We start from the raw sequence: 26,208 nt of genomic DNA on the forward strand, positions 1-26,208 counted from the left end.
GGGTAATTCTTCCGTTGGCGAGTATGCCGTACAGTTCCGTACCCTTGCTTCAGAATTATCCTGGAATAATGAGGCACTCTGCGCGACCTTTAAAAAAGGCCTATCCAGCAACATTAAAGATGTTCTGGCCGCACGAGAAATCCCTGCTAACCTACATGAACTCATCCATCTTGCCACTCGCATTGACATGCGTTTTTCCGAACGGCGTCAGGAGCTCCGCCAGGATATGGACTCTGTTCGCACGAGGCGTTTCTTCTCCCCGGCTCCTCTCTCCTCTGGTCCCCTGCAATCTGTTCCTGTGCCTCCCGCCGTGGAGGCTATGCAGGTCGACCGGTCTCGCCTGACACCCCAAGAGAGGACACGACGCCGCATGGAGAATCTCTGCCTGTACTGTGCTAGTACCGAACACTTCCTGAAGGATTGTCCTATCCGTCCTCCCCGCCTGGAAAGACGTCCGCTGACTCCGCACAAAGGTGAGACAGTCCTTGATGTCTACTCTGCTTCTCCACGTCTTACTGTGCCTGTGCGGATGTCTGCCTCTGCCCTCTCCTTCTCTGCTGTGGCCTTCTTGGACTCTGGATCTGCAGGAAATTTCATCTTAGCCTCTCTCGTCAGCAAGTTCAACATCCCGGTGACCAGTCTCGCCAGACCCCTCTACATCAATTGTGTAAACAATGAAAGATTGGACTGTACTATACGTTTCCGCACGGAGCCCCTTCTAATGTGCATCGGATCTCATCACGAGAGGATTGAACTGTTGGTCCTCCCCAATTGCACTTCTGAAATCCTTCTTGGACTTCCCTGGCTTCAACTCCATTCCCCAATCCTGGATTGGTCCACTGGGGAGATCAAGAGTTGGGGGCCCTCTTGTTCCAAGGACTGCTTAAAACCGGTTCCCAGTAAACCTTGCCGTGTCCCTGTGCTTCCTCATGTAACCGGTCTCCCTAAGGCCTATATGGACTTTGCGGACGTTTTTTGCAAAAAACAAGCTGAGACTCTACCTCCTCACAGGCCTTATGATTGTCCCATTGACCTCCTCCCGGGCACTACTCCACCCCGGGGCAGAATCTATCCTCTGTCCGTCCCAGAGACTCTTGCCATGTCTGAATACGTCCAAGAAAATTTAAAAAAGGGCTTTATCCGTAAATCCTCCTCTCCTGCCGGAGCCGGATTTTTCTTTGTGTCCAAAAAAGATGGCTCTCTACGTCCTTGCATTGACTACCGCGGTCTTAATAAAATCACGGTTAAGAACCGCTACCCCCTACCCCTCATCTCTGAACTCTTTGATCGTCTCCAAGGTGCCCATATTTTTACCAAACTGGACTTAAGAGGTGCTTATAATCTCATCCGCATCAGAGAGGGGGATGAATGGAAAACGGCATTTAACACCAGAGATGGACACTTTGAGTATCTGGTCATGCCCTTTGGTCTATGCAACGCCCCTGCCGTCTTCCAAGACTTTGTTAATGAAATTTTTCGTGATCTACTATACTCCTGTGTTGTTGTATATCTGGACGATATCCTGATTTTTTCTGCCAATCTAGAAGAACACCGCCAGCATGTCCGTATGGTTCTTCAGAGACTTCGTGATAATCAACTCTATGCCAAAATAGAGAAATGTCTGTTTGAATGCCAATCTCTTCCTTTTCTAGGATACTTGGTCTCTGGCCAGGGACTACAAATGGACCCAGATAAACTCTCTGCCGTCTTAGATTGGCCACGCCCCTCCGGACTCCGTGCCATCCAACGTTTTTTGGGGTTCGCCAATTATTACAGGCAATTTATTCCACATTTTTCTACCATTGTGGCTCCTATTGTGGCTTTAACAAAAAAAAATGCCGATCCCAAGTCTTGGCCTCCTCAAGCGGAAGACGCCTTTAAACGACTCAAGTCTGCCTTTTCTTCGGCTCCCGTGCTCTCCAGACCTGACCCATCTAAACCCTTCCTATTGGAGGTTGATGCCTCCTCAGTGGGAGCTGGAGCTGTCCTTCTACAAAAAAACTCTTCCGGGCATGCTGTTACTTGTGGTTTTTTTTTCCAGGACCTTCTCTCCGGCGGAGAGGAACTACTCCATCGGGGATCGAGAGCTTCTAGCCATTAAATTAGCACTTGAGGAATGGAGGCATCTGCTGGAGGGATCAAGATTTCCAGTTATTATTTACACCGATCACAAGAACCTCTCCTACCTCCAGTCTGCCCAACGGCTGAATCCTCGTCAGGCCAGGTGGTCTCTGTTCTTTGCCCGATTTAATTTTGAAATTCACTTTCGGCCTGCTGATAAAAACATTAGGGCCGATGCTCTCTCTCGTTCCTCAGATGCCTCTGAAATTGAACTCTCTCCTCAACACATCATTCCTCCTGACTGCCTGATTTCCACTTCTCCAGCCTCCATCAGGCAAACTCCTCCAGGAAAGACCTTTGTTTCTCCACGCCAACGCCTTGGGATCCTCAAATGGGGTCACTCCTCCCATCTCGCAGGTCATGCGGGCATCAAGAAATCTGTGCAACTCATCTCTCGCTTCTATTGGTGGCCGACTCTAGAGACTGATGTGGTGGACTTTGTACGAGCCTGCACTATCTGTGCCCGGGATAAGACTCCTCGCCAGAAGCCCGCTGGTTTTCTTCATCCTCTACCTGTCCCCGAACAACCTTGGTCTCTGATTGGTATGGATTTTATTACTGACTTACCCCCATCTCATGGCAACACTGTTATTTGGGTGGTCGTTGATCGATTCTCCAAAATGGCACATTTCATCCCTCTTCCTGGTCTTCCTTCAGCGCCTCAGTTGGCTAAACAATTTTTTGTACACATTTTTCGTCTTCACGGGTTGCCTACACAGATCGTCTCGGATAGAGGCGTCCAATTTGTGTCTAAATTCTGGAGGGCTCTCTGTAAACAACTCAAGATTAAATTAAATTTTTCTTCTGCATACCATCCTCAATCCAATGGACAAGTAGAGAGAATTAACCAGATCTTGGGTGACTATTTACGACATTTTGTTTCCTCCCGCCAGGATGACTGGGCAGATCTTCTACCTTGGGCCGAATTCTCGTATAATTTCAGAATCTCTGAATCTTCCTCCAAATCTCCGTTTTTCGTGGTGTACGGCCGTCACCCTCTTCCCCCCCTCCCTACCCCCTTGCCCTCTGGTCTGCCCGCTGTGGATGAAATTTCTCGTGATCTTTCCACCATATGGAAAGAGACCCAAAATTCTCTCTTACAGGCTTCTTCTCGCATGAAGAGATTCGCAGATAAGAAAAGAAGAGCTCCTCCCATTTTTTCCCCTGGAGACAAGGTATGGCTCTCCGCTAAATATGTCCGTTTCCGTGTCCCGAGCTATAAGTTGGGACCACGCTATCTTGGTCCTTTTAAAGTTTTGTGTCAAATTAATCCTGTCTCTTACAAACTTCTTCTTCCTCCTTCTCTTCGTATCCCTAATGCCTTTCACGTCTCTCTTCTTAAACCTCTCATCCTCAACCGTTTTTCTCCTAAATCTGTTCCTCCCACTCCTGTTTCCGGCTCCTCGGACATCTTCTCTGTCAAAGAGATTCTGGCCTCTAAAAAGGTCAGGGGAAGAACTTTTTTTTTAGTGGATTGGGAGGGTTGTGGTCCAGAAGAGAGGTCCTGGGAACCTGAGGACAATATCCTGGACAAAAGTCTGATCCTCAGGTTCTCAGGCCCCAAGAAGAGGGGGAGACCCAAGGGGGGGGGTACTGTTACGCCGAGCGCTCCGGGTCCCCGCTCCTCCCCGGAGCGCTCGCTACACTTCCCTCACTGCAGCGCCCCGGTCGGTTCCACGGACCCGGGGCGCTGCGTTACTACCTCCGGCCGGGATGCGATTCGCGATGCGGGTAGCGCCCGCTCGCGATGCGCACCCCGGCTCCCGTACCTTACTCGCTCCCCGTCAGTTCTGTCCCGGCGCGCGCGGCCCCGCTCCCTAGGGCGCGCGCGCGCCGGGTCTTTGCGATTTAAAGGGCCACTGCACCGCTGATTGGTGCAGTGGTTCCAATTAGTGTTTACACCTGTGCACTTCCCTATATCACCTCACTTCCCCTTCACTCCCTCGCCGGATCTTGTTGCCCTAGTGCCAGTGAAAGCGTTCCTTGTGTGTTCCTTGCCTGTGATTCCAGACCTTCTGCCGTTGCCCCTGACTACGATCCTTGCTGCCTGCCCCGACCTTCTGCTACGTCCGACCTTGCTTCTGTCTACTCCCTTGTACCGCGCCTATCTTCAGCAGCCAGAGAGGTTGAGCCGTTGCTAGGGGATACGACCTGGTCACTACCGCCGCAGCAAGACCATCCCGCTTTGCGGCGGGCTCTGGTGAAAACCAGTAGTGACTTAGAACCGATCCTCTAGCACGGTCCACGCCAATCCCTCTCTGGCACAGAGGATCCACTACCTGCCAGCCGGCATCGTGACAACATGGCAGTCATGTAAACAGCAAACTCCTGACTACCTCCATCTGCGGCAACAGGCCAGAGGGAATCAGAGAGCCCTGTATTTCAAGATAATGGGACCCCCATCTATTAGACATTTAAGGCGTATCCTGTGCATATCCCCCCCCCCCCCAAATTGATGTCTCCAGACCTACTTACACTCTTGTGGTTCTCCAGCATTTAGCACTGAATTATCTGATGTACCTCAACATAATCACAGATCTCATGGCATTAGTGAATCTAAGTGGCAACTATAAACCATATCTGTCACTTGGCACCTGGGCGCAGATAATATAGTCATTTGGCATTACACCCAACAATGCCAAAGGGAACTCTTCCCCCAGCGTGGTATCACTGACGCTCAGCATTATTCACAAGGTTGTAAATAGTTAATAGCTGATTTTCAGGTATGGTTTATATTGAGGTTCCTTTCCCTCGGCCTAGGTGCAGCATTTATGTCATAGTCTTCCTTTTCTCCCTGCTGGATTATGATATGTTCCTCCTTATTTTTAATGGTTTTTCGCTCTAGCTTCACTCTGGCTTCTTGTTGATCTTAGGGGAGCTTGTGCTTACATGCAGCCAAAAAAATCGAAAAAATCGGAGCTCCAGGGTAAAGCTTGAATGGTGGTTCCATTAGCTCGGAGCCTGTGATGAGAAATAAGGTAGATATCAGACTACCTAACCCTTACGTTATACTATGTAACTAATCCTGAGGCCTGTATCCTAAAGGGAACCTGATATCACTTTCATGCAGCCTGAACCACAAGTCATTGGGGTGTTCCCTGGTGGCTTTTCCCCATCCCATCAGTCTTCATTGGGGTGATACCTGGTGGCTTTTCCCCATCCCATCAGTCTTCATTGGGGTGGTCCCTGGTGGCTTTTCCCCATCCCATCAGTCTTCATTGAAACAGGCACTGTCCAAATGACTTGTGGTTCAGGCAGCATGAAAAAGATAACAAGTTCCCTTTAAAGTGGATCTGCCATCACACTTTGTCGCTATTTCATGCAATTAAGCTAATAGGAGTCATCAGTGAATACACCGAACACATAGTTTATATATCCAGCATATTCAAAAGAGTAGATCCCCCAGGGCCAAATTAATAACACATATTCATTTTATAGGGGACCATTGAAACCCCAGTATTCTCAAGAATGAGGGTCTCAACTCTCCCGTCAGAAGGGAGTGCCAGTCATGCATCTGTCTAAGCAGGCTGCCAGAAATACCCAAGAGCTGTTCTGGGACCATTGTACTGTCTCCATTCTGATGGGAGACTTAAGACCCCAATAGTCAAGACCACCAGTTGTCCCAGGGGTCACGAGCTTAGGGTGAGATTTATCCAAACCTGTCCAGAGGAAAAGTTGCTGAGTTGCCCATAGCAACCAATCAGATTGCTTCTTTAATTTTTCAGAGGCCTTTTCAAACCTGAAAGAAGTGTTCTGATTGGATGCTATGGGCAACTCAGCAACTTTTCCTCTGGACAGGTTTGGATAAATCTCCCTCTTATTCCCTATTTTGTCCACAGAGGATAAGACTTATGGGTGGAACAACTCCATTAATGGGGAATTTCCATCTGGGAATGAAAGCTTACCAGACCTTCTAGGTTCCTTGTGGCTGCTGGAGGTAGTTAGGATGCTGAAAGAAGCTGAGCCAACTTTTTTACCACTTTTGGTGGAACCCCCATTAACTGTAATGGTAGTGGTGTAAACTGCGAAATCCTGACTACTTCCGTCAGCAGTAAGTAGGCCAGAGGGAGTCAGGGAGCCCTGGATTTCAATCGGACATTTATGGTGTATCCTGTGATTATACACTGCTCAAAAAAATAAAGGGAACATTAAGATAACACATCCTAGATCTAAATGAAAGAACTAATCGTATGAAATACTTTCATCTTTACATAGTTGAATGTGCTGACAACAAAATCACACACGAATTATCAATGGAAATCAAATTTATCAACCAATTGAGGTCTGGATATGGAGTCACACTCAAAATCACAGTGGAAAACCCCACTACAGGCTGATCCAACTTTACGTAATGTCCTTAAAACAAGTCACAATGAGGTTCAGTAGTGTGTGTGGCCTCCACGTGCCCGTATGACCTCCCTACAACGCCTGGGCATGCTCCTGATGAGGTGGAGGATGGTCTCCTGAGGGATGTCCTCTCAGACCTGGACTAAAGCATCCGCAACTCCTGGACAGTGTGTGGTGGATGGAGAGAGATGTCCCAGATGTGCTCAATCGGATTCAGGTCTGGGGAACAGGCGGCCAGTCCATAGCATCAATGCCTTCCTCTTGCAGGAACTGCTGACACACTCCAGCCACAGAAGGTCTAGCATTGTCTTGTATTAGGAGGAACCCAGGGCCAACCGCACCAGCATATGGTCTCACAAGGGGTCTGAGGGTCTCATCTCGGTACCTAATGGCAGTCAGGCTACCTCTGGCAAGCAAATGGAGGGCTGTGCGGCCCCCAAAAGAAATGCCACCCAACACTATTACTGATCCACCGCTAAACCGGTCATGCTGGAGAATGTTGCAGGCAGCAGAACGTTCTCCACGGAATCTCCAGACTCTTTCACGTCTGTCACACGTGCTCAGTGTGAACCTGCTTTCATCTGTGAAGAGCACAGGGTGCCATGTGGCAAATTTGACAATCTTGGTGTTCTCTGGCAAATGCCAGACGTCCTGCATGGTGTTGGACTGTAAGCACAACCCCCACCTGTGGACGTCGGGCCCTCATACCACCCTCATGGAGTCTGTTTCTGACTGTTTTAGTGGACACATGCACATTTGTGGCCTGCTGGTGGTCATTTGGCAGGGCTCTGGCAGTGCTCCTCCTTGCACAAAGGCAGAGGTAGCGGTCCTGCTGCTGGGTTGTTGCCCTCCTACGGCCTCCTCCACATCTCCTGATGTACTGGCCTGTCTCCTGGTAGCGCCTCCATGCTCTGGACACTACGCTGACAGACACAGCAAACCTTCTTGCCACAGATCACATTGATGTGCCATCCTGGATGAGCTGCACTACCTGAGCCACTTGTGTGGCTTGTAGATTCCATCTCATGCTACCACTAGAGTGAAAGCACCGCCAGCATTCAAAAGTGACCAAAAACATCAGCCAGGAAGCATAGGAACTGAGAAGTGGTCTGTGGTCACCACCTGCAGAACCACTCCTTTATTGGGGGGTGTCTTGCTAATTGCCTATAATTTCCACCTGTTGTCTGTTCCATGTGAAATTGATTGTCAATCAGTGTTCTTCCTGAGTGGACAGTGGGATTTCACAGAAGTGTCATTGACTTGGAGTCACATTGTGTTGTTTAAGTGTTCCCTTTATTTTTTTTGAGCAGTGTATTACCCGATGGGAATACCCCTTTAACTGTGCTTATATTTTAATGTGTTTTTTTTTATCTGAAACTAGTCTGGTGTTGCCCATAACAACCAATCGCAGCTCAGCTTTCATATCTTCACCATCTATGGTAAAATGAAAGCTGAGCTGTGATTGGTTGTTAGAGCCAAAACCAGACAGATTTAGTCTTCAGGAAGATTGATAAATCTGGGCCAATGTGTTCATTCCCAAGCGGGGTCTAGATCTAGACCCTAGGGGAGGGGGGAGAATTAGCAAAACCTGTGCAGAGGAAAAGTTGCCCAGTTGCCCATAGCAACCAATCAGCTCACCACTTTCATTTTACAGAGGCCTTGTTAAAACTGAAAGGAGCAATCTGATTGGTTGCTATGGGCAACTGGGCAACTTTTCCTCTGGACAGGTTTTGATAAATCTCCCCCTAGGCCTCCAAAATGTGGACCTCCAGCTGTTGCAAAACTACAACTCCCAGCATGCCCGGACAGCCGTTGGCAAAACCTGTGCAGAGGAAAAGTTGCCCAGTTGCCCATAGCAACCAATCAGCTCACCACTTTCATTTTACAGAGGCCGTGTTAAAACTGAAAGGAGCGATCTGATTGGTTGCTATGGGCAACTGGGCAACTTTTCCTCTGCACAGGTTTTGATAAATCTCCCCCTAGGCCTCCAAAATGTGGACCTCCAGCTGTTGCAAAACTACAACTCCCAGCATGCCCGGACAGCCGTTGGCAAAACCTGTGCAGAGGAAAAGTTGCCCAGTTGCCCATAGCAACCAATCAGCTCACCACTTTCATTTTACAGAGGCCGTGTTAAAACTGAAAGGAGCGATCTGATTGGTTGCTATGGGCAACTGGGTAACTTTTCCTCTGCACAGGTTTTGATAAATCTCCCCCTAGGCCTCCAAAATGTGGACCTCCAGCTGTTGCAAAACTACAACTCCCAGCATGCCCGTACAGCCGTTGGCTGTCCGGGCATGCTGGGAGTTGTAGTTTTGCAACAGCTGGAGGTGCACATTATGGAGGCCTAGGGTCTCGATCAACATTTCTTTCGTTCCCCTGACGGCCCTTACTCTGCCAAGTATTTTTTGCTGTAGTTGAATTATTAAGGCTTCCTCCACCACAAAGCCACAGAGAAAAACAATGTTAGACACGACCCACGTGACCTTTTCACACTTGACCCATACAGCTGCGAATCCCCCACAGGGTGAGCAACGCAGCCATCTGCCATAGCAAAGCTGTAATACCCTCAGACTCTGGCACAGTATGGATATTGGCCAATATCTAGGCCACATCATGCCCGGTTATGACTGATATTTAAACGGTTTGACTCTCTATTGGAGAACAGCAACATACAAGAACTATAAAGCCAGTAGTGACAACGAGTTGTCATGTAGGAGAATAGATCCTATTGTTACAGATATTTTCCTTGTGGGACAAGAATGGTTGCCGGGGTTCGCTATATTTCACAAAGGTACCTGTCATCTGTAGCATCCATGTTTCAGGAGACGCATGCATATCTTCTCTAAGGAAAGCTGGATAAAATATAAGAAAAGTTAAAGGGGTATTCCAGGAATTTTTTTTATTTGACTATGCTACAGGGGCTGTAAAGTTAGTGTAGTTCATTATATAGTGTCTGTACCTGTGTGTGACGGTTTTCTCGCAATTCTTCTGTGATTTTCACCCCATTATTTATTTTTAACAGCATACAAAATGACTGCTGTCTCAGATTTTTCCCAGGTTGCAATGCGGCCGAGAAATGACATCACTAGTCAGCTGATGACAGGGAGCCTGTCTGCTTCAATGGGTGGAGTGATCGCTTGGTGGGAGAGAGCTCAATCTGCAACTAATGCAACAGCTGTAGACACCCTAATTGAAAACCACAGGTCTTTTGAATGGATGCAGCTCATTTATGTTTCAGTGGGTGGGGTGGCTGATGTGTGGGAGGGAGGAAAATGGAATTATGGGATTTGTAAGCAAAAAAAAGAAAAATCTAACAGGAAATACCAGTTCACAAAAAGCTAGCCAGAGTGTTATGGTAATCTCACAGCATAGCCATTTAGCCCCAAGACAAGCGCAGATCCTTCCTAAGCATGTCCATTAGTGCCTGCCAGGTATGTACTAAAATGACCTTATGGTGGATAACCCCTTTAAGCCCCATTTTTGGGTCTGGATTTTTATGAACTGAAAGGCAGAATTGGCACTGGGGTCTTTCCTTATGCTTTCTGGATCATGCCATGATTTTAAACTAGTCCAGATCAGCACAGGTGCTGACAGGTGCTGAGTGTTAAAACTAACTGGAAATTAGACAGCTAGTGAGACTGAGAGGAACCTGACCCATAGATGGGAGTTGTACCCAAGGGTCAAGTCCTGGGGAAAAAAGTTCAGGAACTAACCCAAGATTTCCACTCAAGCGCTTGTCCTGCAGAACTCCTGCTAATGGGAACGGTGTTCCTGCTGTGGAAAAAGTGCAGGAACTCAGTTTCCACACGTTCCTGCAGGACTTGAGCCCTATTTGTACCCTTTTGCTTAGTCCTATTTTCAGACCTAGATTTTCATGGAATGAAAGGCAGGCTTGGCAGTGGGGCCTTTCATTCTGTTTCCTGGACCATGCCAGTTTTTTTTTAGACTAGTCCAGATCAGGACATGTGCTGAAGACTGCTGGTCACTATGTGTTAAAACCAACTGGAAATTAGTCTGCTAGTGAGGCTGAAGTGAACCTGACCCTCAGATGGGAGTTGTACCTCATTTGGTTAGTCCTATTTTCAGACCTAGATTTTTATGGAAGGAAAGCCAAGATTGGCAGTGGAGCCTTTCATTCTGCTTTCTGTGCTACGCCAGGTTTTCAGACTAGTCCAGATCAGCACAGGTGCTGAAGACAGCTGGTAACTGGGTGTAAAAAATAACTGAAAATTAGTCTGCTAGTGAAGCAGGGAGTGGCAAAACTACAACTCCCTGCATTTTGCAACATCTGAAGGGCAGCAGTTTGGAGACCACTGCTAGATGAACAATACCCTGGGTATAAATACATGGACAATGCAAAACATAAAGTGGAGTTCCCCCACATGTGGTTCTCTAGACATGACAAAACTATGTGTAGCTGTCAAGGCATGCTGGGAGTTTTAGTTTTGTAACAGCTGGAGAGTCGGGTTGAGGAAGACTAAATTAAAGGAACAGGCAGAACTAATTCACAGTGGTTCCACCTAGTATGGAGCCTAAGGGGGATTGAAAGAACACCAAAGAGCGAACACTCTTTACAAGTTCTCGGATTTCTTTTTGTCTTACGTTTGTTTCACCGATTTAGCAAAATTTTTTAAACTTTTTTTTATGCAGTTCCAAGAATATTTTTGACCAGTAAAAATTATTCTGGATGCTAAATAATTTAGGCTTAAAGGGGTATTCCAGGAAAAAACTTTTTTTATATATATCAACTGGCTCCAGAAAGTTAAACAGATTTGTAAATTACTTCTATTAAAAAATCTTAATCCTTTCAATAATTATCAGCTGCTGAAGTTGAGTTGTTGTTTTCTGTCTGGCAACAGTGCTCTCTGCTGACATCTCTGCTTGTCTCGGGAACTGCACAGAGTAGAAGAGGTTTGCTATGGGGATTTGCTTTTAAACTGGGCGGTTCCCGAGACACGTGTCATCAGAGAACACTTAGACAGAAAAGAACAACTCAACTTCATCAACTCATAAGTACTGAAAGGATTAAGATTTTTTAATAGAAGTAATTTACAAATCTGTTTAACTTTCTGGAGCCAGTTGATATATATAAAAAAGTTTTTTCCTGGATAACCCCTTTAAGAGTAGGATCCCTCAATGCAGCTACAATACAGACAACACTATCCTCAGCTCCCCTACCCTAAAGGTTACATATACAGTATTTCGGTTTGTGGCTGTAAAGAATGATCTCGGGGAATGTGGTTTTTGCGCAATATGCTTTGTATAATGTGGTTGATGGTAAGATCAATGCAACAGTGTTTATGCAACACATCTAGAAGACATGTTCATGTATTGTGTAACTTGTGTAACATAGCCAGTACTGAGATGTGTCTTAAATGAGCGCTCTCATTAAAACACATTTTTGCTGTTGTGCTCCTTATGGTAAATAAAAAATCTTTGTAATGTACTTTGTTAAAAACAATAATGAAGTTTTCTATGCTTTATTTGTGTTTAAAAAAGCTGCTACTAGGTGTCTCCCTACCTGTCCAGAGCACATTTCCCACCATCTCTTGCACAGACTTTGGACTCCTGCTGGCCTGGCAGAAGTCCAAAATCAGGAAATGCAGTCTGGAGTGCTGAGGGGTGTGTTTGCAGCCTTAGCCAATCATAGATCATCTCACACTGAACTGCTCTGGGCTGTGTTTAGCAGAGTGAGGCAGGAAGTTCTCCCCTGTATGGCTTCAGATTATGTCACGCCTGCTGGGGAACACCCCCTTCCCAGTCTATGAATCTGTATGAGACTGAGCAGAAAATACAGAGCAATAATAAAGGTAGAAAACTAAAAAATTATAAAAATAAAGGCAGGGGGGGGGGGGGGGGGGTTTATCATGATGGCAGTGAACTGGGAGGATTATAACATTTAACAATGTTTAAAGGGGTTATCCACCATAAGGTGATTTTAATACACACCTGTCAGACAGTAATGGTCATGCTTAGGAAGGATTTGTGCTTGTCTTGGGGCTAAATGGCTATGTTGTGATTCCACTTATATAATGCTGCTGATTTCTTTTTGTGAAATAGCTATTTCTTGTTGAAGTTCCCTCCCTTAAAATATAGGTTTCCTACACATCAGCTACCCCACCCATTGAAGCACACCTGAGCTGCCTTCCATGTGTGCTGTGAATAATAGACCAGTGTTTTCGAACCAGGGTGCCTCCAACTACAATTCCCTGCAGAATGATCTCCCTCCCACCCAGTGGTCGCTTCACCCATTCAACACCTGATAGTGATGTAATATCTTGGGCCACACTGCAACTTGGGAAAACCTGAGACAACACTTATCTTGTTTTCTGTTAAAAATGAACATCGGGGCAAATATCACATAAGAATTGCGAGTACAGACACTTTATTATGAACTATGCTAACTTTACAGCCCCTGTAGCATAGTCCAAAAAAAAATAAAAATCCTGGAATTCCCCTTTAATGCTCATTTGGCCAATGCAAAATATGTATTAGGGATCAGTGGTGTCCATAAAAGTGGGCCCTATAGCATATATGGAAATGGGTCTCCTTTTATGGCATCTGATTGTTTTTCCTTGGACAGAAAAGTCTGGTATATAGTTCCTTTTGCTTTTCATGACCCATTGGTCAATATCCTCCTAGACACGGGCAGGAAGACCAACTAAGCAGGACATTAGACAATAGATTATCTCAGGGAATCACCTGACTACTCCTTTGGCTGTAAGTTATGATTGTTAATAGGATCTCCCCAATGTTTTAAAGGGATACTCCAGAGGGATTTTTTTTTTTTTTTTTTTTCAAATCAACTGGTACCAGAAAGTTATACAGATTTGTCTGACCACATTGCTCTCTGATGCCACCAATGTCCATGTCAGGAACTGTCAGGAGAGGTTTGCTATGTGGATTTGTTCCTGCTCTGGACAGTTCCTGACATGGCAGCAGAGAGCACTGTGGTCAGACTGGAAAGAACTACACAACTTCCTGTGGAGCATACAGCAGCTGATAAGTACTGGATGGATTAAGATTTATAAATAGAAGTAATTTACAAATCTGTATAACTTTCTACCACCAATTGATTTAAAAAATTTTTTTTTTCTGGAGTACCCCTTTAAAGAGGTACTCCGGAGAAAAACATTTTTTTTTTTAATCAACTGGTGCCAGAAAGTAAAACAGATTTGTAAATTACTTCTGTATAAAAATCCTAATCCTTCCAGTACTTATCAGCTGCTGTATGCTCCACAGGAAGTTATTTTCTTTTTGACAGGCAGGTCATGATACACAATGGAAGAAAGATGGGCACCGCTAGGTATCAAAAAGACCGGGTGCAATCAGTGGCCAAAACAACAACATATGAGACCCAAAACAAAAGAAAATCTGGCCCCCAAAAAGGATGCACAACCAATTGAATATCATAGAAATGTACAAATTATATTTAATTATGAACACTTAGCTAGTACACAAACATTTAAAACCACTTAAAAACTATATACATACACTACAATAGGGTGGAGGAATGGGCATATTGTTTTTAAGTGGTTTTCAATGTTTGTGTACTAGCTAAGTGTTCATAATTAAATATAATTTGTACATTTCTATGATATTCAATTGGTTGTGCATCCTTTTATAGTGTCAGCTTTTCTTTTGTTTTGGGTCTCATATGTGCTGTTCATAAAACTACAATTCCTGCCGCCCTGTTGAGATTGATATCCTTCCCACCCAGTGGTCGCTTCACCCATTGAAGCACTGCCATGCCCCCTTTCAACATCTGACTAGTGATGTAGTGTCTCGGGCCACACTGCAACCTGGGAAAAGCTAAGGCGACACTCATTTTGTATGCTGCTAAAATGAACATTGGGGCAAAACTCACATAAGTATTATGAGACCACCATGAAACACAGGGACAGACACTGTATTATGAACTATACTAACTTTACAGCCACTGTAGCATAGTCAAATAAAAAAAAAAAATCCCTGAATATCCCTTTAAAGTGTACCTGTCGTCAACAAAAACTTTTTCTATAATGTAGATAATACTATTATATGTATATTTGTAATATAGATTGATTAAAAAATTTGTATATTTTTGTGTAAAAAAAATGCTGTCCCTGTAGCTATTGCCTGTTTATCTCTATGATGAGTCCAAAAACAGGAAGTGAGGGCGGGAGAAGCAGGGATCTGTGCAGACTCCTGACTTGTCAATCATCCTGATGTATGAGCGAGGAGCATGTTATAGAGCCTCAGTCCACACTGTCCTGCTTTATCTAATTGCACAGAACCCTGCTTGTCCTCAGTGTACAGAGCCCTGCTTGTCCTCGAAATTCAGAGCCCTGCTTGTCCTCAGTGTACAGAGCCCTGCTTGTCCTCAGTGTACAGAGCCCTGCTTGTCCTCATAGTACAGAGCATGCTTGTCCTCAGTGTACAGAGCCCTGCTTGTCCTCAGTGTACAGAGCCCTGCTTGTCCTCGGTGTACAGAGCCCTGCTTGTTCTCGGTGTACAGAGCCCAGCGTGTCCTCGGTGTACAGGGCCCCGCTTGTCCTCAGTGTACAGAGCCCCGCGTGTCCTCAGTGTACAGGGCCCCGCTTGTCCTCAGTGTACAGAGCCCTGCTTGTCCTCAGTGTACAGAGCCCTGCATGTCCTCAGTGTACAGAGCCCTGCTTGTCCTCAGTGTACAGAGCCCTGCTTGTCCTCAGTGTACAGAGCCCTGCTTGTCCTCGGTGTACAGAGCCCTGCTTGTCCTCGGTGTACAGAGCCCTGCTTGTCCTCGGTGTACAGAGCCCTGCTTGTCCTCGGTGTACAGAGCCCTGCTTGTCCTCGGTGAACAGAGCCCTGCATGTCCTCAGTGTAAAGAGCCCTGCTTGTCCTCAGTGTACAGAGCCTTGCATGTCCTCAGTGTACAGAGCCCTGCTTGTCCTCAGTGTACAGAGCCCTGCTTTTCCTCAGTGTACAGAGCCCTGCATGTCCTCAGTGTACAGAGCCCTGCTTGTCCTCAGTGTACAGAGCCCCGCTTGTCCTCAGTGTACAGAGCCCCGCTTGTCCTCAGTGTACAGAGCCCTGCTTGTCCTCCCTCACTTCCTGTATTTGGACTCCTCATAGAGACACACAGACAATAGCTGTAGAGACAAAAATATTAAAAAAAATGTAACCAATGTATATTACAAATATACATATAATGGTATTATCTACGTTATATAAAAAGTTTTTGTTGACGACAGGTACACTTTAAGTGCGGTCCTTTATGCCATGGGGTCCATGGTTTGTTCCCCAAAATAATAAGGAATCACATGTAACATGGAGCTAAAGAGAAAGTTATATGTGTTCAGTGCAGTCCATTGGGTGCGTTAGGCCTAAAGGTCACATGTGGTCAGAGCGCCATGGCTGATCCTTTCACTTCTTCTACAGAATGAAGGTTTTTGCATGAAAGAGACTGAGAATCGAGGAAGTAATAAGCAGAAAGAGGATTTGCACTTACAGAATATTCCAGGCCAGAGAAGACCTTGTATGTAGATAAAAAGAGATATAGAAGGTTATTGTGAAGAATGAATAAAGCCGGAAGAGACCATGACAGCTCCAAGATGGCAGAGACTGGGCTGGTTATGGGTGAACAGAGACACAGTGACACCCAGACGGAGGTGAGTAACCGGCGCAAAAGAGGGAAGCAAGATGGCCGCTGCACCTGGATCTTTGGGGTTGGATGGTTGGGTTTGAGGTTGGTTGGCAGGGAAACATCTGCTAACGTCTAACTATATCTGATCACTAGGTGACTACATCTGGTAACGTATGGAAACGTCTGCTCACATAGGACTGTGTATGCCAGTGGTCTCCAAATTGTGGACCTCCAGATGTTGTAAAACAGCCAATGGCTGTCCAAGGCATGCTGGGAGTTGTAGTTTTACAACAGGGGTCCACAGTTCGGAGACCACTGGTGTATGCTCATGCCTGACTGTTTTTTTTTTACCTTGGAAAAACAACATTCTGCTATAGATAATAATAAATACAATAACTAATACAATGGGTACATTTGCATATTTTTCTGCAGATTTTCTGCATTCAGCGGCGGAAAATGTGCAACAAAATCTGCAGGTATGAACATACCCTAAAGATTAACACTATGGGGGAAACTTATCACTAGGGCAGAAATTTTTGCAGAATGAGAAACCTGCTGCACAAGTGTGTGTTTTTCCTAATTGTTGCACAAAAGTCATCATGTTGCGCCCGACACTTTGTAAATTTGCGCAAATTACAGGATGCTCCAGGATAGTGCAAAAAATAAAAAAATAAAAATACACACAGCACAGCAAGAAAAATTACCCCGCTAGCGCAGACAACATAACAGCAGCACACCATTAGTTTAGAACAGTGGTCTTCAACCTGCGGACCTCCAGATGTTGCAAAACTACAACTCCCAGCATGCACGGACAGCCGTTGGCTGTCCGAGCATGCTGGGAGTTATAGTTTTGCAACATCTGGAGGTCCGCAGGTTGGAGAGCACTGATTTAGAAGATCCTTACTAGATCCTACTGAGATCATCACTGGAGGTGAGAAAATCTACTAAAGATTCAGCAAATCCAAATCTTATCCTTAAAAAGTAGTTCCGCTTTCCAAGTGCTCTGGTTCCCTGGAAAAGTCTCATATGACTTGGAAAGCGGAACTACTTTTTTCAAGATCAAAAGGAATCAATGGCCGCCTTATAGGATTTGAATTTGATGAATCTTAAGTAGATTTTCTTACCTCTAGTCATAAGACTTCACAAGTTCTTTTTTAGTTAAAGGGGTACTCCGGTGGAAAACATATATATATATTTTTTTTTTTTAAATGAACTGGTGCCAGAAAGTTAAACAGATTTGTAAATGACTTCTATTAAAAAATCTTCACCCTTCCAGTACTTTTTAGCAGCTGTATGCTACAGAGAAAATTCTTTTCTTTTTGAATTTCTTTTTTGTCTTGTCCACAGTGCTCTCTGCTGACACCTGATGCCCGTATCAGGAACTGTCCAGAGCAGGAGAAAATCCCCATTGCAAACCTATGCTGCTCTGGACAGTTCCTGACATGGACAGAGGTGTCAGCAGAGAGCACTGTGGACAAGACAAAAATACATTCAAAAAGAAAAGAATTTCCTCCTGTAGCATACAGCTGCTAAAAAGTACTGGAAGGGTAAAGATTTTTTTAATAGAAGTCATTTACAAATCTGTTTAACTTTCTGGCACAAGTTGATTTAAAAAAAAAAAATATATTCCACCGTAGTGCCCCTTTAACAGCTACGACCATTAGACCAGACACTCGTTTACATTCTAAGTCAACTTAAAGGGGTACTCTGCCCCTTGACATGTTATCCCCTATTCAAATTATAGGTGATAACATATCTGATCGCGAGGAGGGGGGAGGGGGGGTCTCCAGCCACTGGGATCTCTCGCAATCTTTGGATCAACGCTGCGGCGTTCCAAAACACGGAAGCATAGACATGACATCATGTCTATGCATGGCCCAAGGCTTCCGTGTTCATGAACGCTGCAGCCGGACCCCTCCCGATCAGACATGTTATCTGCTATACTTTGGATTGGGGATAACATTTCTAGTGGTGGAGTACCCCTTTAGGCTAAGTCTTTTTCACGTTTTTTTTTTAACATGAGCAAAAAAATAAATAAATAAAAATGCCACAAAAAATTGGCCTGTCATTTTGCACTCACCAGATGCAGTTTTTGTGATGTTTTTTTTTCCTTTGGTGTTTTTTCCCCTGCATTTTTATCTTGACAAATCATGTGATTCTTTAATCATGTGACTCAGGGATTTCTAGGGGGGGGGGGGGGGGGGGGGGAAATGCCATTGCTAAACCCACACGGCGCTCGCTTTAAAAAAAAATTTTTTTGGGCCCCTATAGACTTGGGGGAGAAATGCCAAAATTTTGTCCCCCAAAAAACGCCATAGTCTCAACTTACTTCAGTTTAAGGAAACCGTAGCCACTGAGGCCAAAACCGCACAAAAACGCCAAAGATGAGAGAAAAAAGCCAAATAGGATTTGGTGTTTCATAAATCCTTATTAATTTTCGGCTAACATCTGGCCGCTGAGTTTTTCCACAAAAAAAAAGTATTAGTTTTTTCTTTTTTGAAAAAATAAATAAAATAAAAGGCCAAAAAACGCTGTGCGGCGTTATTTGGTTATTTTGGTGTTTTTATTTTTCTTATTTTTTTTTCAAAAAATAAATAAATAAAAAATTAACAGAAACAAATGAAAACCTGGCCAGATGTTAGCTGAAAGTTACCGTAATAGGGATTTATGAAGCGCCAAACCTATTTGGCGTTTTGTGCCTTTTCACTCATCTTTGCAGGTTTTCTGCGGTTTCGGGCTCAGTGGCAGTTTTCCCAGAAATGGAGTAAAAAAAAAAAAAAACATAAAAAATGACAAGTGGATTTAGCAATGGCATTTTTTTTGCTATTTTCTTCAATAGAAATCCTTGAGTTACATGATGAAAGAATCACATGACTTGTCATGATAAAAACACAAAAAGAACGGAATGCCAAAACTAAACCTCACTATTTTTGAAAAAAAATAAAATAAATGCTACAATAACTGCATCCTGGGAGGGCTAAATGACTGGGAATTTTTGGCGGCTTTTTTTTTTTTGTTTAAAGGGTTATTCCAGGAAAAAAACTTATATATATATATATATATATATATATATATATATATATATATATATATGAACTGGCTCCAGAAAGTTAAACAGATTTGTAGATTACTTCTATTAAAAAATCCTTTCAATAATTATCAGCTGCTGAAGTTGAGTTTTTCCTTTCTGTCTGACAACAGTGCTCTCTGCTGACATCTCTGCTTGTCTCGGGAACTGCACAGACTAGAAGAGATTTTCTATGGGGATTTGCTTCTACTCTGGACAGTTCCCGAGACAGGTGTCATCAGAGAGCACTTAGACAGAAAAGAACAACTCAACCTCAGCAGCTCATAAGTACTGAAAGGATTAAAAAAAATTAATAGAAGTAATTTACAAATCTGTTTAACTTTCTGGAGCCAGTTGAGGTCCTTTAAGGTCCAAAAAAAAAATGCCAGAAAAAAAAAAAGCGGAAACAGCCTGAACCTAGCCTAAGGCTATGTTCACACCGCTCGGTCAAAAAGAGTAGAAAACCCAAATGGACCCCATTATAAATCAATACCATAGTGCAGTGGTCTCCAGACTGTGGACCACCAGCTGTTGCAAAACTACAACTCCCAGCCATTGGCTGTCCGGGTATGCTGGGAGTTGTAGTTTTGTAACAGCTGGAGGCACCCTGTTTGGGAAACACTAATCTATCTTCTCTCCAGTATGAAACTTTTGGGATAAAGCAAAACCTTATACTGGTCCCCTTTGATGATAACGCTGACATCTTGTATCTTTTCCCGCCCTCAAACAGTCCCCCCCTAGGTCCCCGCCGTTCGAGGAACTGGAGAGCGTTTTCCTAGATAACGCGAGCGCATCTTCAGAGATTGTAGGAGACGGACAGAGACCCTGGAAATCCGCCCCCCCATCCCCGACCTGTGAAAGGAGAGGTAAGGGGACCCTCCATATTGTCTGCAACCTCTGATACTTACTGTATCATTATATATAGTACTGCATTATACAATGGTGTGACCCAAACGTTGCCAGTCTGTGTTGGAATAAAGCTATAACCCATTCACTTCTTTCAAACTTTTTTCCAAATTTTTGATAGGTCGGAGTCTGATAGCTAGAAATAGCAGGGAGAAGAGGGCGCTAAGCAAGAAAAACTTCCAATGCAAATCTATGAGATTATCGGGGTCAGCCATGCTTTTTTTTCCTGCTCGTCCTAAAAATTGGTCGGGGTCTGAACACTCAGACCCCGACCAATATAGGAAGAGGTATTAGCGGTAGAAAAGGAAGTGCTCATGGGTGTATAGGAAGAGGTATTAGCAGTAGAAAGGGAAGTGCTCATGGTTGTATAAGGAGAGGTATTAGCAGTAGAAAGGGAAGTGCTCATGGGTGTATAGGAAGAGGTATTAGCAGTAGAAAGGGAAGTGCTCATGGGTGTATAGGGAGAGGTATTAGCAGTAGAAAGGGAAGTGCTCATGGGTGTATAGGAAGAGGTATTAGCAGTAGAAAGGGAAGTGCTCGTGGGTGTATAGAGAGAGGTATTAGCAGTAGAAAGGGAAGTGCTCATGGGTTTATAGGGAGAGGTATTAGCAGTAGAAAGGGAAGTGCTCATGGATGAATATAGAGAGGTCTAAGCAGTAGAAACAGAAATGCTCAGGTGTATAGGAAGAGGTTTAAGCAGTAAAAGGGGAACTGCTCATGGGTGTATAGGGATAGGTCTAAGCAGTAGAGAGTAAAGTTCTCATGGGTGTTTAGGGAGAGGTCTAAGCAGTAGAGAGGGAAGTGTTCATGGGTGTATAGGGAGAGGTATTAGTAGTAGAAAGAGGGAAGTGTTCATGGGTGTATAGGGAGAGGTATTAGTAGTAGAAAGAGGGAAGTGTTCATGGGTGTATAGGGAGAGGTATAAGCAGTAGAGGGATGTGATCATGGGTGTATAGGGAGAAGTGTAAGCAGTATAAAAGGAATGTGCTCAGGGGTGTATATATGCATATAAGATAGTAATTGGCATCAGACTATCCTTCATATAAGATAGGGCCAGGGACCCCTTCGGTAGCTGTAAGGTGGACAAGGTCACGTTGGTTGTCACCCAGCTTTCTCCGGACCAGATAATATTGACTGCTTCACAGAACTATCTGGCAATCGGTATCTGACGGTTCCCACTGATATATACTGAATATATATGATTGACTTCCCTGATAGACATTCCAGCTTTATAGATATTACAGTTCACCTGGACGGTCACTTCCTCTTTCTCTAATAGATAATACCAGATAAAACGTCGCCATTCGATAAATGTTATCACCGCTGATACATGACAGGCATCCAATTGTCTGTCATCCCTGGGGAGCGGCCTGAAATCTGACGCCTCCCCCCCTCATTGTTTTGCAGACTCTATATTCGTACACACAGGAACTGATATTTACAGCGCACTAAAAATAACAGAAAAAGGGGGAATTATATCAACGCGACATTGTAAAACGTAACTGCGTGTTATAAAGTCAGGTTCTGAAGGTATCTGGAGGTGCGGTGTGTTAGTGAGGCTATACCGCCATCTTGTGTCCTATAGAGTCAATTACAGGAAATAAAAGATAAGCGGCAGTGCTGATCAGTGACATCTGTGACTATCTAAACAATGACTCTATATTGGGTATCCCAACCAGGGTGCCTCCAGCTGTTGCAAAACTTCAACTTCCAGCATGCCCGGACAGCCTACGGCTGTCTGGGCATGCTGGGAGTTGTAGTTTTGCAACAGCAGGAGGCACCCTAGTTGGAAAACGCGGCTCTAGATCGACATCAGTAAGGTTCACCAAGCTAACCAATCAGTCATCGATTCGTTTAGTCTTAAGTTGTTCTGCTTTCCAAGGCCATGTTCACACGGCACAATTTCCGAATGGTATCCAGCGGAAAATTGATGTTCAGAAATTCCATTGCAGCAGAGTCCCATTGTTTTTAATGGGATCCTGCTGCACAGCACATGCCGCGGAATTTCCGAAGTGGAAACATCCGCCACGGAGATTCCGATTCCGGCCTCCGCAGAAAGGATAGACCTGTCAATTCTTTCTACGGAATCTGTTTGGAAATGCATTGCCGTCTATGGAGATGGCACATATCTGGATGGCCCTGTCGATGCCCGTCGTCTGCGGAATGTCCACCCGGAAACATTACAAGCAGACATTCCACTGTGTTAACATAGCCTTAGTGTTCCGATTCCAGAGAGATGATCCATGGGGAATCAGGACATGCAGAAAGAATTGACGGCCAATAAATTAGATTCGGGTTTGCAAAATCTTAAAGGGGTACACCGGTGGAAAATAGTTTTTTTAAATCAGTTGGTGCCAGAAAATTAAGCAGATTTGTATATTACTTCTATTTAAAAATCTTACTTCTTCCAGTATTAATCAGCTGCTGTATGCTACAGAGGAAGTTGTGTAGTTCTTTGCTCTCTGCTGACACCTCTGTCCATGTCAGGAACTGTCCAGAGCAGGAGCAACTCCCCAGAGCAAACCTCTCCTGCTCTGGACAGTTCCTGACATGGACAGAGGTGTCAGCAGAGAGCACTGTGGTCAGACTGGAAAGAACTACACAACTTCCTCTGGAGCATACAGCAGCTGAGAAGTACTGAAAGGATTAAGATTTTTAAATAGAAGTAATTTACAAATCTGTTTAACTTTCTGGCACCAGTCGATAAAAAAAAAAAAATAGTTTTCCACCGGAGTACCCCTTTAAGGGAGTTATCAGGCTAATCAATAGTGATGAGCGGCAGGGGCCATATTCAAATTTGCAATATTTTGTGAATATATTGACGATTATTCCTCCTACGTTCCCATGCGTAAATTTGCATAAAAATTTGCATGCGAAAAAAACACACAAAAAAAAACGAATATTCGTCATTACGAATATATAACACTATATTCTAAATATTCGCAAAATCGTGAAGTGCCGATATTCACGATAAAAATTTGCATTACGAATATTCGTGCTCAACACTACTAATAAAACTTATCCCCTATCCATTGCCCGCAGGGGTGTTCAACCTCAACCGGTGATTGGTGGGGGCTAGAGCAGGCCTGTTTTGAAAATCATGGGGGTCCCAGTGGTCGGACACCCAGTAATCAGAGACTTATATAATTGTTATTAGCTGGATAACCCCATTAAAGGGGTACTCCGGTATAAACCTTTTTTTTTATTATTATTAAATGAACTGGTGCCAGAAAGTTAAACAGATTTGTAAATTACTTCAATTAAAAAATCTTAATCCTTCCAGTACTTATTAGCAGCTGAATACTACAGAGGAAATTATTTTCTTTTTGGAACACAGTGCTCTCTGCTGACATCTCTGTCCATTTTAGGAACTGTCCAGAGCAGCATATGTTTTCTATGGGGATTTTCTCCTACTCTGGACAGTTCCTAAAATGGACAGAGATGTCAGCAGAGAGCACTGTGCTCGTGATATCAGCAGAGAGCTCTGTGTTCCAAAAAAAAAATAATTTCCTCTGTAGTATTCAGCTGCTAATAAGTACTGGAAGGATTAAGATTTTTTTAATAGAAGTAATTAACAAAACTGTTTAACTTTCTGGCATTAGCTGATTAAAAAAAAAGGTTTTCTACCGGAGTACCCCTTTAATATCCCCATACCCTTTAGTTAACGTCGTCTGAACCCAATAATTTCAGTAGGACCATCCAACTGTCTACAGTGCATGATGGCCTCCCAATGTCGGGGGAAAGAAGGACTGGGTGTGACTGATACTTCTAAATAGGGGTGTGAAGTGATTTTAATGTCAGTCCATTTCCCTTCCAGGTCTTTCCGCCTCAGTCCTCTCGCTCCACACAGAAGAATTTCTTGAGCTCCTCTCCACCGCACAGACCAGGCGCCTGGATGAGCAGAGGGCAATCTTACCCGAAAGAGTTCTTACACCCAAGAGACACTTTTCAATGCCCAATTACCGCCAGTTGTCCCTCCCGTCTGATGATAAAGGAATCGTCAAAGAGCTGCAGCGCAGGAGAGGGGGCTCATGGGCTGGAAAAAGCCGCAGGAAGAGACCGCCCTCCATCAAAATCCCCGCCCAGGAGGAGCTGTACAACACCATCTTAGGCCATCAGGTACCAGTCAACCTTCCTTTATATTTGTCTGACTTTGTGAGTTACCATTTATTAACACTTATAATTGAGACTAACTCCTATGTAAATGGAATAAGCATTCTAAATGGCCGGAATGTTGTAAGAGACTGTTTATAAGAACAAGTAATAAGGTCACTATCTAGGAGAGGAGTCAGGACCCCACTGATATACAGGTGAAACTCGAAAAATTTGAATAACGTGCAAAGTTCATATGTTTCAGTGATGCAACTTAAAGGGGTACTCCGCCCCTAGACATCTTATCCCCTATCCAAAGAATAGGGGATAAGATGTCAGATCGCCGCGGTGCCGCTGCTGGGGACCCCCGGGATCGCCGCTGCGGCACCGCGCTATCATTACAGCACAGAGCGAGTTCGCTCTATGCGTAATGACGGGCGATACAGGGGACGGAGCCGCGTGACGTCATGGCTCCACCCCTCGTGACATCACGGGCCGTCCCCTTAATAGAAGTCTATGGCAGGGGGCGTGACGACCGCTGCACCCCCTCCAATAGACTTGTATTGAAAGGGGCGGGCCGTGACGTCACAAGGGGTGGGGCCGTGACGTAACGATGCTCCGGCCCCTGTATCGCCTTTCATTACGTGCAGAGCGAACTCGCAGCAGCGGCACCGTGGCGATCTGACATCTTATCCCCTATCCTTTGGATAGGGGATAAGATGTCTAGGGGCGGAGTACCCCTTTAAAGGGTTACTCCACTGCTCAGCGCTTGGAACAAACTGTTCCGAATGCTGGATACGGCGCCGGGAGCTCATTACACAATAGCCACGCCCCCTCATGACATCACGCCCCCTCAATGCAAGTCTATGGGAGGGGGCGTGACAGCTGTCACGCCCCCTCCCATAGACTTGCATTGAGGGGGCGGGGCGTGAAGTCATGAGGGGGCAGGGCTATGACATCACAAACTCCTGGCTCCAGCATTCGGAACAGTTTGTTCCAAACACTGAGCAGCGGAGTAACATTTAAGGTCCAGGGACAAAGCATAGTCATGCAAGTGTATGGGAGGGGGCGTGGCGGCCGCCACGAGGGGCGTGGCCGTGACATCATGACCCCCGCAGCCTGCACCCAGTGTTTGGAACTAAATGTTTAGAACGCTGGGGCCGTGGAGTACCCCTTTATGCTAGCCAAAAGACACAAGATATGTGTGGGCCAAACTTTACTTAGCAGGACCGGTGACCATCCAGTTTTGCAACATCTGGAGGGCCACAGTTTAAAGGGGAACTCCGGTGGAAAACATTTTTTTTTGTAAGTCAACTGGTGCCAGAAAGTTAAACAGATTTTTAAATTATATATATAGAAAAAATGTTGCCCGGACCTTCCAAGATAGTGTAATCAATTGTATATGGAATATGGATTACTGGGTCGTGCTCCAATAATAATTCAAAACAATTTTTTATTGTTAAAATATAATCTAATACAGTGAGTGCATTACTCCTCCCAGGGCCCGTGTGAGAAGAACACAAATAATGTAGATACAAATGCCGACAATCTGAAAATATGAACAATTTTAAAATGAATAATTTTAAGATATCACTGGCAGATAGGATTGCTCTATATGGGCAAAATATGACTCAATTCTATATGTATCCTGGCGGTGTGAAGATGATGCAAAGATACTTATAATGCTTAAGTGTCCTTTTATATGACAGATTGTATCAATTTAAATACTGTGTTACCGCTCCTGTGGTAGAATGGATAGATTGGCTCGGACGGCTCTCGCTGAAGGCAGTTGAAGGTGTTCCTGTGCCTGACTCATGACTACTGAGGAAAGGGTCACATTTGAGAACCCTGAAACGCGTCAAGTCCTGTCCACTGGCATTTATGCTCTATATGAACTGTGTCCAATACCCACGGAGTAAGCTGACTACTTACTGCGGACTTTCTGCTCATCGGCCGATCCAGGCTTGTGTCCGGTCCTGCTTCTACATCTCCAGCTCCGGCTCAGCTGACGTCACACGCCATCTACACGAGGAGAGCTCCATTCACTCAGCGTGCGATCTCTGGCTTACTC

The 26,208-nt window shown here is 44.8% G+C and overlaps 1 protein-coding gene across 8 annotated transcripts in view; it reads left to right on the forward strand.

Moving 5' to 3' along the window:
• GPSM3 (G protein signaling modulator 3) overlaps positions 1-26,208 on the forward strand; it is a 109,945-nt gene that overhangs the window by 72,807 nt on the left and 10,930 nt on the right. For 7 of the 8 annotated variants that reach the window (XM_056538162.1, XM_056538164.1, XM_056538160.1 and 4 more), the window contains 3 exons: positions 15,868-16,097; positions 19,870-20,005; positions 23,863-24,164. In XM_056538162.1, the coding sequence (XP_056394137.1) occupies positions 16,005-16,097; positions 19,870-20,005; positions 23,863-24,164 (531 nt within the window). In that variant the 5' untranslated portion in view covers positions 15,868-16,004. Of the gene's footprint in view, positions 1-8,769; positions 9,260-15,867; positions 16,098-19,869; positions 20,006-23,862; positions 24,165-26,208 lie in introns of those variants that run through there. The other variant, XM_056538156.1, reaches the window with a different exon arrangement.

This window comes from Hyla sarda, chromosome 9, assembly GCF_029499605.1.
Source record: "Hyla sarda isolate aHylSar1 chromosome 9, aHylSar1.hap1, whole genome shotgun sequence".
NCBI classification, from domain to species: Eukaryota; Metazoa; Chordata; class Amphibia; order Anura; family Hylidae; genus Hyla; species Hyla sarda.